Raw genomic sequence first — 18009 nt, 5'->3', positions numbered from 1 at the left:
GCAGAGAAATTACCCTAGAGGTTTCCTCAGCATGTTTTGTGGAAATTCCCGTTGCTCAAGGGCATGCAATCAGTATTCCAATTGTCTCTCTTATCCCAGCTGAGAGAGTTGTTCATCAGCCCTGAGAAGCTGGGTAGTGCTTTCATGTCCTATTGGACATTTGCTAGTGGAACAGCATTGATGGTGAGCTGCCTCTCTCTAATGCTGCCCCCTGAACGAGCCAGAGCTGTTTGGTTGCTTTAGCTGATGCCTGTTAAGGATTAATCAGCTGAATGTCATTTCCAGATGAGCTTGACAAGAGGCAGCAGTTGGCTGAGGGGGAGGAATAATGTGGGTTCGTAACAGAGATATCTATCTGCCCTTCTTGTTCAGGAAGTACAGCTCTTGTCTAGAGCAGCCAGTGTTCTGCCAAAGCATGAAATACCATAGTCATGACTGTTTCCCTAATAGATGCAGAAAAAATTGCTAGGAACCGCAAGGATACCACTCTTATTCCTTTGATCCAAAAAAGAGATAAGCTTGGTGTGTAACAGGGGCCTTTAAGTGTGTGCTGCCTATTGTGCAGCTTGTCCCTCCAAGGCAGGACTATCTAAAGGAACATGGTGGGGAGGGAGTCCTGCACAGAAATCGCATGGGCTGAAAAGGATAAAGGGACTGCAGGAAGCAGGGGTCTCTTCACCACACCAGGGAGGGACTGTGGGTAACCTTGGATGCTCAGGTTGGAAGTACCACAGGAGAATGAGTTACTTGCTGGAGCTGGATGGAGGGAGTAGCTGCAGTTCTGCCTTGATGGTCCTGGGACAGAGCAAAGCCTTGGACTTCCTGTAGCCCTCCCTGGTGACAAGGGGCATCAGCACCGCACTGAAGCATCGGGGGACAGTGAGGTCAGAGTGCTAGGCAGTATCAGGAAAGAGTTTTCCTCCTCTGCATAAGGCTGTCAGAAAAAGGGAAGGATTGGAGTTGAGTGATGGAAATAAATTGGTTTTTACTTCTCTGGTGCTTAGGAGTTTGAGTTCTTCAATGAAGCTGAGAAGAACAAAGATGAATCTGAGGCACGGCTGAACCTGAGGATGTAGTGGGGGGTTGCTTTTGACAGTATTTTTCAATTGTGCAGGCAAAAGAGTACTACAGAGCTGTAGTAGTTCCTATTGCCAGTGCATTCCAAGGTAAAATATTTTAAAACATTAGTTTGCAAGGTTATTTCTGTTGGAAGAACATTTAAAATCCTCCCTGCTTATCATTGTATTTGTCTGTATTTAGAGCTGTATCTCTTACAACTGGAATACAAAGTTTCTCTATTTTTCCCACGACTGATCTCTTTTGGCAGATCTATAGGTGGTGGCAGTCTGCATATTAAAATCATCTGGAGTTCTTTATATAGACAGAATAATTTACAAACACCACAGCGCATGCAAACAATTATGGTATTTCCACTTTTCTATGAGAGGCTTTAATAATAAAATGTTATAGTTAAAATTTAGTACTGTTTTATTCCATATAGTAAAAAGGAAGTCAGTAAATTTCTTAAAATACCAGGAAGCTGTATCACTTACCAACTCAGTTATAATCAGTAGTTGAACAAATGATTAAGTGCCAGTAGTTTAGTATTATTGTTTTTGCTTAGATGGTGCCTTGCCAAATTCCATGTTTTGCAAGGGATCTCTTACTGGTGAGAACTGAAGAGCTCTGCAACTCAGTACAACAAATGCACTGTTCTTAAGACAGTATTGGGTCTGGTAAATAGGTCTTGAAAGATCTGTTATTTCTGACTTGATGCAGTCTGGTAGGTGACCCTGGAAGTCTGGGCTTCACTTTCTCGGGCTGCAAAATGGAGACAATGAAGCTCATCTGTGAGGCACTTTCAAGATCTGCTTAAGTGATACGAGAGTGCTTGATTACTGTGTGAAACAATGCTACTAGGAGGAGCACTGATGATTGCAAATGTAACTTGTTCTATGAATCTTTCAGCCTTGCTTCTGTCGTAATGAGTTGAATATCTTTAGCCAAGAACACTTTTGGAAAGCATTTGGAGGGGAGGGGAAGGGGAAAAGAGGAAACTATTAAAATGGAAGAGTTTGGCACCTGCAGTGCACTGAAAGGTAACCCCAGAATATTATGCCAATGTAACTGTTATATGTTACATAGTTAAGAGAATATATTTTGGGTGATAAATGTAGTTTAGGCTTTTTAAAACAGTTTATGTGCTGTAGGCCAACTTTCTACATAAGAGCACTTTAGAGAGTTCAGTGTGACCTGTCTACCCTGTTGGGTGGAAGTTGTTTAACATACTGTCATGTAGGTCACTGCAGTGATGTCTCATGAATACTTAAGAAAACAAAGGGCTTCACTACTTCATTCATTTAACCTTTTGATCCTTTATCTTTCTGTCTTCAAATCTTTTTTCCCTTGACCAGTCGAAATACTCCTTACAAAACCCTGGAGCCAGTCAAACCACCAACAGTCCCCAATGATTATATGACCAGTCCTGCCAGACTGGGCAGTCAGCACAGTCCGGGAAGGACGGCTTCCTTGAACCAGAGACCAAGAACACACAGGTAAAGTGTTTTCTCACTGTAACTTTTTCCTGCCTGGCATGCTGATGCTTCCTAAAGTCACAGACAGAGAAAAGCTTTGAAGCTTTGTGCCTGCTGGCTTTTTGTAGGAAGGCAAAAGGTGAGTTTACCACTCTGAATTAAGAACTTCACTGTATTGACTCCTCTAACACATTGAAGTGTCTTCATACTCTGTAGAAGCCTCATTGTATCTAGCAACTTACTTCCATAACCACAGGCCTCATTTTATATAATCAGTTTATTTTTGTTCTATGGTATTTGTTTCCCAAGAATAAACAAAACTTCAGAATTTATGCAGTTGCAGGGTAGGGTAGCGATAGGCTCTAATGGGTTTAAAGCTGCGTTATTAACCTTAGCCTAAAATACTTAGCCTAAAATTTTCGTTTTGTTTTTAAGACCATTAATTGCAAAGAGAAATTTCTGTTGATTAGAAACACTGTGATGAAAGTGGTCCGAAAGAGCTGACTGCTTTCTTTTGGCTAAAACGTAATGCTTGTAATCAGTGCTAGCATGATAGAATTAGAAAATAAAACCTATTCACAGAGCAGGTGTTGGCAACAGCCAGTTGTTTCCACATGCGTAAGGGCTTTGATGAAAGAGTAGTGTGTTTGGGGTGAGAAGGGTGTTCCGAGTGTTTTTTAATGTATTTTTTTTTTCTTGAATTGCAAGGCTAGATCTTTCTCTGAGCCTCTTGAGTGGGTTCAGGTTTTTTGAACTGGATTTTTATCATAGGCTTCAAACTGCAGGGAAAAAACAGATGGAAGAATTCAGTGTAGTTAGAAGTAAGAGATTAGCTTATTTTTTCGAGATCTTCTTTCTTAATTTTTTTTTTCTTTTTAAACTCTCAGTAGGCAGTTAAACATGGCAGGTCACTAATGGGGGTTGAGAGTATTTTGGACACAGTTGATTATGAAATACTGTCAGAATTAAATAACTTCTAAATCTGACTGCAAGGAAGATCTTGTTAATCTGTTTAGCTGGCTACTGTGAACACTCCCTACTCTTGTCTCGCAAGATCTTCTTTTATGTAGACTGCAGTTAGAAATTCAGCTGCAACCATGGTGACAAGATCAAGGTTTCCAGCAGACAGAACACTAATTTCGAGGGAATTATGTTGGCTTCCATTTCAGATCATTGATTCTCTTTTTTATAACTGTTATTTTCTTAAGGTATATTTGAATGATTTGCACTTGACTCTTGACAGTGCTGATTTGTAGCTACCCAGGAGTGGTAAATAAACTATAACATCACTAAGTACTCTTTAATTAACATGGATGGGTTACAGTGGTGTTAGCTACAAAACATCTTGACTACTTAGTTCCCTTTGTTATCCATTTAATCCATGTAAATTCAGGCTTTGGCCTAAGGAGTGCTCTTGGATAAGAATAAAGACAGATTCTACCTGAATCTTGATCCTTTTTCAGCTCCCTCAATGAAAAGAAGTGTTATGGCCTCCAAAGACATATGTAGAAATGTTACCCAGTAGTTCACTAAAGTATGTTCTGTAAAAAAATCTGTTGCTGGCCTGATTTGTGAATCATATAACGGCACTTAGACAAATTTTGACCTGGCTGTACTGTTACCTTCCAGACTCTCTCTTGTACACAAAAGGTGTGTGCATGGGGGGGAGGGAGTGTTAAGTATACAGAAAATCATCCACACCATACCCTGAACCACACTCCACCCCAACTGGTTCTTCATTGTGACTGTTTTCAGTTAAAAAGTTCTCAATCTAAAGTTCTGTTCCGAGTAGAGGAAATGTTCCTTCAGATGACATCATAAATAATCAGAAGTAATTATTTATAGTTTAGGCATGAACTCTTCCAGTCTTAGCTTATGACTTGCACTTATTACAAGGCCCCCGAACTATTCCTGCAGTTGTTACTCCATTGCTTAGAACTGGTATGGTTACTTACCTTTTTATTTTTTAAAGCATTTAATTAGACACTTTATGCATAGTGATGTTTATCAGCTTATCTAATTCCATTTATTAGGAGTGTAATGCATCCAGTCTTGATTAGCTGTATGCAATTGTAGGTAGAGACAGAGGCATTTTATAGGGGATTTTTCAACTGTCTATAATTGAGCTTGCACAAGAAGTGTGACTGTTGGAAGGCCTTTGTAGGAAATGCTGTGCTAATACTTCTGTTTTGCTGTTTTAGCGGTAGTAGTGGAGGAAGTGGCAGTCGAGAGAATAGTGGAAGCAGCAGTATTGGCATTCCCATTGCTGTGCCTACACCTTCACCGCCAACCATTGGACCAGGTACGTGGGACTCTTCCCATGTTAACTTAAGGCTGTAATTTTAGTTGCTTGTTTTTTGCAGAGGGATTTTGGCTGAATATGATGGGGTAGAAAATGTCCTGAAGCACAGTCCTAGTCGGGATATCTCTTATGAATGCTGAGGGACATCTAAAGTTTAAATTCTTCACAAAAAGTACTTGCAGAACAATCAGTTGTAGAATACTGGATGGTTAAAACACCTTTGGTCCATGTTTTTACAATATAATCAAGGGGGGGGGGCAGGGAGGAGATAGGAGGAGACGGGGGTATCCTTTTAAAGCTTGAGTATATATTTTAAATGTCTATCTACAATGTGGCATTTCTGGATGCCCTGAGAAGCAGCAGCAACTACATACATGTTTGGGAAATGTTGTCTTCTGAAATAGCCTGCTAACTTTACCATCTGCCAATGATGGTATGTACATGTTCTTTTTTTTTAATTCAATAAAAATCTTTACTTCAAATAAGACACAGAAGATCCTCTATGAAAACACTGCTAGTAGGAGAATTCAGGCTTATCTGCCATTGTTCATGTTATGATTACAGTCTGAAGTTGCGAAGCTATGGTGGTGATCATTGAGAGTCAGAAGAACTGGTTTGTATAAGGTAGCACAGCAATAAAAGAGAATCTATGTATTTTCTAAGTACATAAAGCTAATTTGCACAGGAATACAGTGGAGTTCTGGTGGAATTTTGCTATTGCACCTTGTAAATTTCTGTTCCTTGCCTGACGGGTCTTTACTTACGCACAAGTAGGCTTTCCTTTCCCAGGTGTTTCTGATCCTACAGTGGTACAAATAGGCATGAAATCTTACTATTCTCTGGCATCCCATAAAAGTCAATGGGAATAAAGATCTGCAGGTACATAACCCCATGTGGGATCAGGGCCTGAGTTTGTATCAGTTGACCAAAGCTGAATTTCTGTATTTATTTGGGAAGCCTCTCAAGTGCCCATGGTTTGTGTTTTTGGTTTTTTGTTTTTTTTTTTTTTTAATATATGGCCTAATTGGGAATATAAACCTTTTTATTAGCACACATTTCTGTTCCTCCTCCTCCTGGAGCCCCGCCAGCACCACCACTGCCACCACCTCTCCCGATGGGCAGTCTGATAGGTGAGACTTGTGTCAATGCTGAAGTGATTGCAGTCATGCTGCGTAATCAATAATCATCTCCTCCTAATGGACTTAATGAGGGTGTTTTTAATTCTGTAGCGGGGTCTACATGATTTTAGTATAAAAATCAGTTCTGGGATTGTTTGTTTGTTTGTTTTTAAACAAATCTAATCTCCACTAATTTCCTGTGGTTAAAGCCTCTGAAGGTAAATGCACAAGGTATGGGGAAAAGGCTGCCAGCTGCTTGAAATCTTTGTTTCCAATAAAGCTGAGATCTGATTGGTCTGATCTATAAGAACTCAAAATCAGCTTGAATACTGGTATTCTGCTGTATCACCCCTGCAGCTGAAACTAAGCCACAACAGTTGCACTCCGGCTTAAAAATGGCAGCTGATGTGTAGGGTGATGTATGTATTCTATCCTGTGGGAGTAAGGTGGCTGAAAAGCAGAAGTGTCTGTCATAGTGGCTTGGGGTTGATTCTGTAATGCTGCAGGCAGGTGGCAAACTGGAAGACTTTAGGATATGAACTAACAGTTCTTGAAAAATTCCTTCAGGCATTACATATAACTGTTAGGATGGGATCTAAAAGTAGTACTTTCCAAAACAGGCAGGAAAAAGTACCCCACCCTTTCCTATCACAGGCTGATGACAAAATTCATTGATTGTGTTATGAAACTAGCTTTGGAGGCTTTGACCCACATAATCCTTTGCACTTTCCCTTACTGAAGTGATAAGTGAAAGTGACTTTGAATAGCATTACAGGACTGCAAACTTCTGATCACACACTGTTTGTGTATGTGTCTGTGTGTGCATTTTTGTATATACTTATATATATTTGTATGATATATACATATGTATACAAAAGCACGAAACATTTTATTGCAAAACAATTTTTGCATTTAAAAATTGTACTGATCTATGTGATCTCAGCGCATGAGATTCATTAGTTTGCAAGGTGGTTCTGTTCTCTGTTCTTCAGAGGTTAATCCAAAAGAGAACTTAAGTTTTGCTTTAACCTTAAAGTTTGTGCAGCAAGCGTGTGGAAGGTAAAAATGGGTGTTCATCCTGAAGAATGAGTGACATGTCCTTCTGTCAGCTGGCATTGGTGATTCTGATTTGTTAGTGCAAATTCCATCATTATAACAATATAGAAGCACGACTAGTAAATATAGTTGATAAATGTGCCAAGTGTCTGAAGCTCGTAACATTTGTTTTACTGTTTTGTTAGTGTCTTTTTATATTAGATTTGAGACAAGTTCTGGTTCACAATGGAAAACGTTTGCTTTGAGCAGAGCGTGGGGGTTTTTCTGTGTGCTTTTTAATAAAGGGTATTGCATGTAAAATGATTGAGAGATGCTTCGGAGTTGGAAGCTGATTCAAGTTTCCAGTCCAATCCAGTCTCTCAAAGTAGTTCTCAGCATTTCTCAAATGCCCTTTATATGAATGTTGGTTTACATCCTGTGTGTTTTTTCTCATTATTGATTATAAGAGGGATGTTTGTTTTCTGTTAATCTCCTGTTACTGGCCTTAAATTATTGGAGACCTGTAATCAAGTATTTCCCGTGTTGTGGGCTTTTTTCTCTTTTCTGCATTCTATCCCAAGTAATGCTCTGCTTAAGTCTTTTCCTTGGTTCCTCTGGCTAATGCTTTTCAGCTGCTCCGGGTTCAGCTCCTGGTTCCCAGTATGGCACAATGACCAGGCAAATCTCGCGACACAACTCTACCACTTCTTCAGCATCTTCTGGTGGATACAGACGGAATCCTTCTGTGACTGCCCCATTTTCTGCTCAACCTCATGTTAATGGCGGGCCTCTTTATTCTCAAAATTCAAGTAAGCTTCTGAGCTCTGAAATCACAAACTGTTTTGAGCAAAATGATTGTAAAAGCATGCATGGCATTTTAATTCATTTATGAAGAACATCAATTAGATTACTGCTTTCTTTTCTAAAATAGAAGGAAAAACAAACAAGAAAAAAACGTATTGAAGTAGTACAGTGATTGCACTATATGCAATTATACTGTTTTCCCCTCTGACTTGTTTGCTGTTACTCATGACAAGAAATTATGATTGCCTATCTAATTAATAGGCACATTATCCTTAGCATTTCAGGTGTGCTTGGAGAACATAAACTAAAACCAGAAATTTTTTTTGCAGGAGACCTAATATGATTGTAGTACAGTCCCTCCACCACTGGGCTAGTGGCAAGAGAGTACTGTCAGAGCACAGTGCTCATGTTAAACTTTTCCCATTCCACAGTTCCTCCCCGTCTCTGTCTCTTTTCTGATTCCAAGTTTCTCTGTTGTTCTTAGTTTTAAGCTTGTCTGTTAAAGGAGGGATCAGTCTCTTTCTTCGTAGCAGATGACTCCTCTGTGCTTCCACACTAGTAGTAGTATAGATGGAGATGAATGAGAGAAGGGATGGATGCCACGGGCAAGCGAGCAGGTTTTAGTCAGCAGCATCCTGCCCACCTACCCCACAGGGCAAATGAGGTTCACTGCAGAAGGATCTGCAAAGTAAGGATCTACCTGAGTGTTGGTAGAAAGCTGTTTCTATCAGATAACTTACTCATTGCCGTTTCCATAAATTTTGACCAAATACACACAAAGGAGTGATAATCCTCTAATGGTTTCTGGTGGTGTTATTCAGCATGCCAACTCTTCAGAGTTGGTGTTTCCTTTAAAAAGAAATGTTGATGTTTGGGCTGAAGATCACTAAACTAGTTTGCTGTTGTGTACTTACTGTTCAGGAAAGAATGCATATAAAATGTTTGTGACACTGAGGTGAAGAGTTTTCTCAGTGGTTTAGAAGTACATTTATCAAAAAGCACTTTTATATGCAGAAACAGTAACTATCTTTTTTTTTTTCCAATCCTGATTTTCCTCCCACTCTCTCACCCATACTGGCCCTTCATTTTCCTCCTCACTCTTGTTCCCCCAAATTAACTCACCATAACAACAGAAGCTCCTTCCTGTTTGAACAGTTGTGTTCTGTTGAATAAACAGGGCTTTACTTCTGGAAATAATTCAGTTGTCTTAAATGCTATGCACACCACTGTTTCTAAACATATACATTTGTCCAAAGCAATTTTTTGCTCAAATGCAGGTGCTGTTCCTTAATCTAGCCTCTCTGGTGTTTTCAAAATACTGATTGTCAGCATTTTTTAAACAGTATTTTGATGGGTGTGTTTTTCTACTTTAAACTGTTTTCCTCTTTTTCTGTAACTGGTGATCATTTTTTAATGCTACTGTCTTGACATTGAATCCAGGTCCCATGTTTCTTTAAGGTTTTACTTTTCATGCTAACAAATACTCTGTTTTTTTTCTTAGATGTTTACTTCAATTTTGTGAGAAACCTGTTTGTTCTGACTCTTTTATTGATCATTTCTCCCATACAGTTTATTTGATTTGATTATTTGATTATTGTTTTTGTAATGAACTAAATGCTCCATTTTTATTCATTAAACATTAATCTTAGTTATGGCTTTATTTAAAACTGTTGCTTACTTGGAAGTACAGAACCTCTTTCAAATTTGGGTCCAACTAGATTACCATGCTGAATTCCCACCTTCACGCGAATTTCTCTGCTTCAGTACAAGAAAAATTCCACTGAGAAGGGCCACAGTGTAAACAAATGGGTGGTTCTTTTGTTGGGTTTGGGTTTTTTTGGTTTTGTTTTGTTTGGGGTTTTTTTGTTTGGTTGGTTGGTTGGTTGTTTTTTTTTTTTTCTTTCCCCCTGCTTCATGGGGAGATGTCCTGCCAGAGCTGATACTTTGAATGGCAAGCCCTACTGCTACCTTGCCTCCTTCCTGCCTGTAGAGGGAAGAGTTGAACATCTGGGCTGTCAGCTCAGCATCTCTGAGCAGCGGTGCCATGTGTTTCATACCCCATTACTCACCTAATAGGTACATACTTCAGAGAAGACGAGCTTGCAAGTGCTTCCTGAGGAGCTCTGTGTGCTAGTGTAGCCAGGTGTAGCTGTTGAAGCCTTTGCCAGCCTCTTAGGTTGCTGAGTGCCTTCTAACCACAGAAGACTTAAACATTTTAAATAGGGCTCCATTCTGCTCTAAATGCATCTGCTTTTCCTACCAACAAAGTCCCTTTTTTATGTAAAACAAAAACCCGGTAAGGCAACCCACTGCCCCCCCACCCCAGCAAAACAAAATTACGGAACGTGCTCTCCGTATGAATATTATGTATTGATGTTGAGACATTTTTTTCACTTGTAAAGTAGTTGTCTTTGCTCTGTGTCAGTGCTGCTGTGCTGCACTTGATGTAGTGCTCTGCTCTTTAGGAGTCCAGAATCCTGCGAAACATCACCTCTACTTTTAGTAGCATACTTTTAAAAGATTACTGAATTTGAGTAATTCTTATTTGGCAGCAAGACAAGAACCTGAGTTTTGGGTGCTCCCCAAGTGAAACAGAGCAAGTCCCTTCACACGTGCACCCTGTGAGCTTCCAGGTGTGCACCCTGTGCTCGGCTTTTTAGTCAGCTAAGCACGGGGGCAGGCTTTGCTTTTTGATCCTCGATTGGCTAACCACGAATTCAGCCTTGTTGGAAACACAAGCTTGAAGAAGGTTCTTCTGTGTGTGTGTTCTTGTTGTTCTTTACATAGTTTGTTTTGTGGTCCTCGTTACTGACGGCTGCTTTTGTTTGTTTCCTCTTTTTTTTTTTTTTTTTTTTTTTTTTCCTTTGTCTGTTTGACTTTCCCGGTATGGTGTGTGTGTTGCTACCAGTTTCTATTGCTCCACCCCCTCCCCCTATGCCTCAGTTGACTCCACAGATACCTCTCACAGGCTTCGTGGCCAGGGTGCAGGAAAACAGTAAGTTTGGACAAGCTGAGCTGTTAAAGGGTAGAGCCTACTTTCTTCTAGCATGCATGGCTGGCAAGTCAGACTCTATTTTGTTTCCTTTTCCAGAAGCTAATACCATCTTGCATTCTAGTGTCAATATGCTATTGGAGCTGAAGGGCACACTCTTCAATATTTTATAACACATGCATGATTATTACTGACCTATTTAAGTTTTGATCTGCAAATTTATTATAGAAATACAGTGTGAAATATGTGGCATATGCTTGGTATGAATATAGAAATGTATCTTAATTAAAAATATTAATTTCATGTTGAATCATCCTGCCTGAGGCTTTTTCACTAGGGATAATTGATTAGTTTTTATTAGGAAGGCTTATGTAGACTGTCAGAATATGTACTGTGTAACCCCTGATTCTAATACTGTAGTAGTTTTCAGGAAGCTGTGCAGTCTCACGATCTAATGGCATTACAAAGGAGCTTGTAAGGTATTTCTCCTCAGCAACCTTTCATTCTCCATTTCTTCATGTTCTCTAGCCAGATTTCCCTGCTGAGCTTCTTGCAGCATGTTAGGTTTGTGAGAGACGCTCCCTGGGTATGGTCTGTGCTGAAAGGTGGTTTATACTGGTAACTCTGCTTTTACCGTTACTGCTTGATTCATTTCAGGTGAGTGTTACTGTCCCAAATGCTAGTGCAGGTGTAAAGTCATGTTCCTGATCTGGGGACATCTTTGCTGGAGGAATACGTTGCAGTTCTGTAAATAAGGGAATGAATGCATTGTAGGTAGGGTATGAAGCAAGTATAAAATGTTTTTAAAGTGTTTGGGAGCCGTAGCGAAGTCCGCTCACATCCCAGGGGCTACCACTACATAGTAGCCATATAGCTCCAGCATACATTTAGGAGCCCCCACATCTGCTGTTTGACTTCCCATTAGAGCTTTTAAGTGGTCATGTTCTGAGCATTCCCCCAGAGGTAGGAGGCATCTCTTGAAAAGAAGGTATTTTGGTGTTGTAAGAAAGAATCGTGTTGCAGTTGAATAGTATGCCACAGAGCTGTGTTGCTGAACCTTTATGAAATTCAAAGTGTAGAGGTAAACCTACTGAAGATGAAGGTTACAGAATGTCTTCACTTACAGAAAAACTTGAGAAAATTGGCACCTGCTTCTGAATTGTTCTGAGTATTGTCCTCCTGGAGATAACACAGCCCTTGGGAGAGCAGAGGTGAAAGGGACAGACTCACTTGTGTGTGCAACAACAAAATGCAAGCTGACTTGTGAATGAGATTGCAGCAAAAAATAGCTGAAGCTTGAAATCTGGTCTTAGGAATTGTTCTTTTTATTTTCTTTCTTTTAAGAGTCCCTTGGGTTTGAAAGTTATATAACAAGTATGGCTTTGAGCTGCTGCTGCCTCATTTCAGCGGCAGAGGTGCGTGTGGCAGTCTGTGCATACGATCAGCAAAACTGGCTGTAGAGGCTGTTGTGTTTTGGCATTGTGTGCTAGACTTTCATCCGCCTCATCTTCTGCAAGAAATCTATGGGGGAGTGGAGTTAGGGAGACTTGTGAGTAGGCTTGTCTTTTCCTTATGGTAAAGATCTGTGGGTTTGGAAAGCAACATCCTCTCCTCTCTGGACTTCTTTCAGAAGACAAGGACAGAGGGCTTAGAAACTATGCAATGCCTACTGTTTTTTCCTGCGCCCTGTGCCCAAACTGTGGCTATCTCCTTCAGAGAGGTTTTCCAGTGTGTCCGGTACTCAGGGACAACTGATTGGATGTAAATTGCTGTCCTGTCACACCCAGTCCTTTCGAAAGGAGTTTGCTGGTCCCCATCTAAAGAACAGGGATGTGAATACATAGAGAAGATGTCTCAATTTGGAGCTGTATAAATACTGGTCCTTTTACCCTTTCTCATTTAGTGTTGTTTTCTGTATGCTTTTTTTTTTTTCCTCCCCTAGGAAAAGCTATTCTGGAGTCTGCCTGTTTTAAGTTCAGAACCAGGAAAAGTCTAGGTTAAAATCCAAGAGGCAGGGGGATACTTCCATGGAGTGGCACTTGTCTAATTTTCTGTTCCATTCTTTCCTCTTGTTTAAATGTGAAGTTGAATTGTTTTAAATGTTTCCCATAAAGCATGCAGTTTCTGCACTGCATCTCAGTTAGGGTATGTGTTGGCACTTTCACACTTGCATTTCTGGCCCTCTTTTCTTCTTTTCAAATAAGCAACTTCGTTGTTGAATAAATACAACTTTTTGCATTTCTTAAAGTAAGGATTTCTCAAGATCTCAAAGGATTGTTGTTTCGATACTGTTTTTTTGTTGTTTTTTTTTTTTTTTCTCCGGGTTGCAGACAAATTAAGGGGAGAAATACATTTTGTGAAAGATGTACCGAAACTACTGCACAAAGCCAATCCATTCATAAACAGTGTTGTCATGTGTCTGTGGTGGATTAATGAAGCCTGCCTGTGAGTACAATTCAGTAACACGGGCAAGACGTAGTGTTCACTTGGCCAAAGACTTTGTTCATCTGTCTCCAAGTGACATAAATGGGCTTCTGTATGGGAGAGGAATTGCTAATACAGCGGCAGCCAGTCTACCAATGGAGAGGGCTGTGGGGTATACAACTTAGCTGGTCAAGTTGAAGAGGAGCTGGGCTTGCAAGTGAAGAACAGCATTAGCTCTTCAAGGGGTAGAGTGGGCTGGGTGCCAGGGTGAAGGCAGCCTCTGCCCCAGCAGCTCCTGCTGGTTTCTGCCCCCTCAGAGCAGGAGATGTGGCTTCTGCTATACCAGCACAGCTGATCTGACCCAGCTGGGACATGAGTGATGCTCAAGCCCCTTGTCAAGGGCGTGTGGCTGAAGAACAAAGGTTAGTCACCGCTGGAGTAGTGGCCAGGTGAAAGAAAAGAGCATGAGAGCAAACAGAAACGCTATTTCTCATCTCCAGTGCCACTGTAACTAGCAGTAGCTAAAGCTTCACTCAGTGGTGTTCTTTCCTTGCCCTGCAGCTTGGCTTTCTTCTCAAAATTAGTGTAGTGACCTGGAACTACATGTTCTGGAGCCAAGTGCCCGGCCTGATGGCTCCTTTCAGCCAAACCCTTTCTAGAGCAGTGGTTTTCAGCCCGTGTTTTCAACGTGTAGACTCCCAAATCTCTTGTAATTAAATCTGTACTACTGTATAACAAAGTTGAGTTTAGTGAGAGTAGCTTCCTTTCAGTGACTTCTGGCTTCAGAGTGCTTACACCTCAGTCTGTATGTAGTGGACCACAGTTCCCAGTGAATAGCATAAGTGACTTGATGTCTTGCATCTGAGCATGCTCTCTCTGTCCTTTGCTGCCAGCTGCTGTGAATGTTACTGAAAACTAATTTGATGAACTGATTTTAAGTGATTTGTACCATAATGCCTTTCTCTTTTTCCCTTTCCCAAAGCAACTTGCAATTGTGCTGATTGGAGAAATCCTAGGGCAGGGATTTGACATTTTGGATTATACACTTAATTCTTTGAGCACTTTTTCCCCAAGAGCAGCAGCTGCCTGTTGTAGTTTTCCATTTATTAATTGAATCCTGGATGTGTGCACGAACACAAGCTAGTCTGCAAGATAAGGACCTGTACGAAGCTTTTCTTCTGCAGAAGGATTAATTGGCTTTCTCCTACCTGGTTAAATCTTAAGCACTAGTCTCTTCCCTTTTCTTGTGATCCACACCAGATCTTTTTGTCCCCTTAATGCTAGCTCTGAGAGAAGGAATCCAAGGAAGCAGTGTTCAGAAGGAAATTGAAGTGATTGTTATAGATGAAGGATTTGTTAAAAAAATAATCACGCTGCTGGTCCAGTCCAGAGGCCTGTTGCTGCCTGGCTCAGAGGGTGCCACTCGGAGTCCTCCCATAGCTAACGGCTGCAGCTCGCCCCTCAGCGCCTGGGCGTCGGAGCAGGAAGCTTTCCTCTCTGCTGGTGTTCAGCTTATGCCCTGCAGCATGTGCTTTGACTCTAGTAGCATTTATACATAGATTCTACCACTAATAATACGTGTAGTTGTATGTTGTAGCTGTTAATACAAAGCCTTTGTTTCTAATCAGTGCATGGTTCTATAGTGCATGCTATGTGTGTTGTCCCCCCACCCCTTTTATTTACAGTGTACAGCCTCAGGTTTGTTTGCATCTCCACACTGTTTTGATTTAAGAAAAAAAGTAATCTCCAAACGTTTCTAGTTGCTGATAGCCCGACTCCTCCCCCCCCACCGCCTCCCGATGAGATGCCGATGTTTGATGACTCTCCTCCTCCTCCACCCCCACCCCCTGTGGATTACGAGGATGAGGAGGCTGCTGTTGTGCAGTACAGCGATCCTTATGCAGATGGAGATCCTGCTTGGGCACCTAAAAACTATATAGAGAAAGGTAAGAGAAGTGTTGCAACTCTGTTACTGCAGTATCAAAGGATGAACGGTACCTGAAGGGAATGAAGGACTTGCTTGGGTCTGATGAAAACAGTCATTGTCCCTGCTGAGTCAGAATTCAAACCAATCTTTTCTTAGTTTGACTGTGGTTACACCTAATGTGATAAAAGATAATCCTTCTTTGGAAGGGTTGCAAAATACCTTCAAACGTTCTAGAATGGATTAAAAAAAGAAAAAAATCCTTCGCTATGAGAAGCAGATGTAAATCGGATGGCTTTCATCTTTGTTGAGCTGCTGGACTGTGTCTGTAGTTAGCTCAGGATTGCTGGGCAATCAGCTAGAAATAGTGTTACAAAAAGGCCAGAAAGTCCGAGCTCTGTTTATGCCATCGAACTAGGTAGCTAGAGTGGATCATTAGACCTCCATCGATAATGTGTGGCGAGGCTTCCTCGGAGTGGCTGGATCAGCAGACTGTCAGCTGTGCTTAGGTGTGAACTCATGCGGTGAATGTCCCTTCCCATGAAGAACCGAGATGCTGAGTTCCTGCCTGTAGAGTTGTCCGTGTTCTGACAATGACCATTTTGTCACCAGCAATGTTACAAGTTTTTCTCATGATCTGGCCAGTACTGCGGTGTGTATGAAACCGGGTGGGGTACCTGTGGCACCTGTCTTGGCAGAACTGCTGTGTTCCAGCTTCCCTCCTGGCTGGACTCTGTGCAGGACGTGCCCATGGGATGAAAATATCTGATACGCCACCTCGTTATTTGCTGGGCATTAAGACATCAGATTTCTGAGAATATGCGTATGTGAAATAGTAGGTTCTTGGAATTCATAAAGTGGATCAATTGCATAAATCCATGTTAACTGTTTCAAAGGGTGAGCCTGTGATGTCCAGAGTTTGTGTATTTATAGTGGTAGTTTTTGATTCCAGCATTATTGGTGGTGACATTTACTTTCCTTAGGGAGATCTCTGCTTTGTTAACTACACACAGTGAGTTGGAGGTTGGTAAGAGTAACATATTCACCAAGCAGGTACTAAAAATAGCTGATGTTGCTGTAAATTCATTTCTGCCTTTTTCTACAGCAACTGTTATACTTGTACTCCTCGCAGCTCCTTGGAAAGTAATGCCAAAACTTCTTCTCACATAGCAGCTCTGTAGCAGGGACCCTCCGTTTCTGCACAGTGGCTTTAAGCATCTATGTTTACAAGACCATACACTGAAGTATATGCTGTATGGCTGCAGGGGCCAGTGTACATTTTTTTGATGTTGGTCTGTTTCTACAGAATGATTAATTTTGGTTTGTAGGCTTCCTCTAATCAAGTGATCCCTACACGAGGATCTATACGCTTTTGAGGTAATCTGACCAGAAATGACTGCCACACTCATGGAGCCAGTTACTTCATAGTTCAGCTCTTACGTGTCCATGTGCTCCAGTTTACTGTCAAAGCTACCTGTACCTCTGTCAGTAGTTTAACTGAGCATTCAGTGTAGTCACCACCCACTTCCTACTGGTAGCTAATGTTGCAAGAAAAGTGAAATTTAATTTTCTGGACTTCATGTTAAACAGGGAAAGCATGTGAATTCATTATGGAAAATCCCAGGATAGCAAACTAGTCTTTAAAAAATAAGTGTACTTCAAAAAACATTAATAGAGGTGCTATTAATAAAATGCTAAACGTGTCCCTGTTCAATCCACAGTTGTTGCTATATATGACTATACAAAGGACAAAGATGATGAGCTGTCGTTTATGGAGGGTGCAATCATTTATGTGATAAAGAAGAATGATGACGGCTGGTATGAAGGAGTTTGCAATCGAGTAACTGGCTTGTTTCCTGGGAATTATGTTGAATCAATCATGCACTATGCCGATTAAAATCCTTTGCTTTTCAAAGTTGGGTCTTGTATTCAGTCATACCATGATTATTTACAAGGGGTAACTAAAAGCTAACAGAGTTGTCTTAATATACTTTCCAAAAAAATGTGCCCATTTCTTCAGGCCATACTGTTTGAATGGTATGATTGAATGTCCATCTCTCTGAGTCTCTGGAGACAGTATGTCTTACCTGATGGCAATCTGTAAAACAAGCAACTGTCTATAACTGGTTATACTTATTTACTTATGCATTGTTAATTTTATGACCAGCCTAAATATTCTGGGGAAGTAGGGTATAATATTTAATGAACCATGATCAGATTGTGCCATTACATTTTTCAGTACAGCATGGTAACTAACACTACGTTAGACTAACATATTAAAATCTGGATGAGAAGTTTAATGTTAGTGCTGGTCATATTACTTTTTGTTTAGACTCTTTGCTCATTCTTGAACTATATTTGTTTAAAGCATGCATACAAACTTATGTATTGAAATATACTTTTTTAAAAATCCAAGATGCTTCCAATTGTTGTAATCTTTACCTGGAGTATTCTCACTAAAGTCTATTACAATGAGTTGTTTGGGTCTAAGGTGTCCATGTGAATCAAAAAATGGGTGGTCTTATGTATGTGTAATTTGTACCCAAGTTTTTTTAATGAGTAAATTTACATTATGACTTTTTCCATTCATAAATATATAAGTGAACCAAAGGTCTTGTCCATTACTTTGTTGGTTGGCTTGGCAAAGAAGTTTGGAATGCTAGCGTAGCAAAATCATGGCTGTGTTATCCCAGGCAATGTACTAAAACGCAAATGTTTGTAATGTGACTATCACTGACAGAGGGCAAATAAATTAGATATGAAACCTGAATTACACATTTATACATACTCTTAAAAGTTCTTTTCTTCTAAAATTAATTCTAGTGAGGATTCTCGATTGAATCTGGTTATCTAGATGCAGTAAGTTGGACCCCATC

General features: G+C 40.6%; 1 protein-coding gene across 12 annotated transcripts in view; it reads left to right on the top strand.

Annotated features, from left to right (window-relative positions):
* The window catches only part of ABI1 (abl interactor 1), an 84127-nt gene extending 66224 nt beyond the window's left edge, over positions 1 to 17903 (top strand). For 2 of the 12 annotated variants that reach the window (XM_042802004.1, XM_042801994.1), the window contains 7 exons: positions 2415 to 2555; positions 4736 to 4836; positions 5886 to 5966; positions 7622 to 7798; positions 10702 to 10788; positions 14970 to 15155; positions 16855 to 17903. In XM_042802004.1, coding sequence (XP_042657938.1) covers positions 2415 to 2555; positions 4736 to 4836; positions 5886 to 5966; positions 7622 to 7798; positions 10702 to 10788; positions 14970 to 15155; positions 16855 to 17030 — 949 coding nt within the window. In that variant the 3' untranslated portion in view covers positions 17031 to 17903. The remainder of the gene's footprint in view (positions 1 to 2414; positions 2556 to 4735; positions 4837 to 5885; positions 5967 to 7621; positions 7799 to 10701; positions 10789 to 14969; positions 15156 to 16854) is intronic. The other 10 variants (XM_042801997.1, XM_042801995.1, XM_042802005.1 and 7 more) reach the window with 7 other exon arrangements.
* The last annotated feature ends 106 nt before the right edge of the window (positions 17904 to 18009 follow it).

The sequence above is a fragment of the Tyto alba genome, unplaced genomic scaffold, assembly GCF_018691265.1.
Source record: "Tyto alba isolate M040663 unplaced genomic scaffold, T.alba_DEE_v4.0 Super-Scaffold_38, whole genome shotgun sequence".
In the NCBI taxonomy this organism is placed as follows: domain Eukaryota; kingdom Metazoa; phylum Chordata; class Aves; order Strigiformes; family Tytonidae; genus Tyto; species Tyto alba.
Note: the sequence above shows the minus strand (reverse complement) of the source record. Positions and strands in the feature narration are given on the sequence as shown.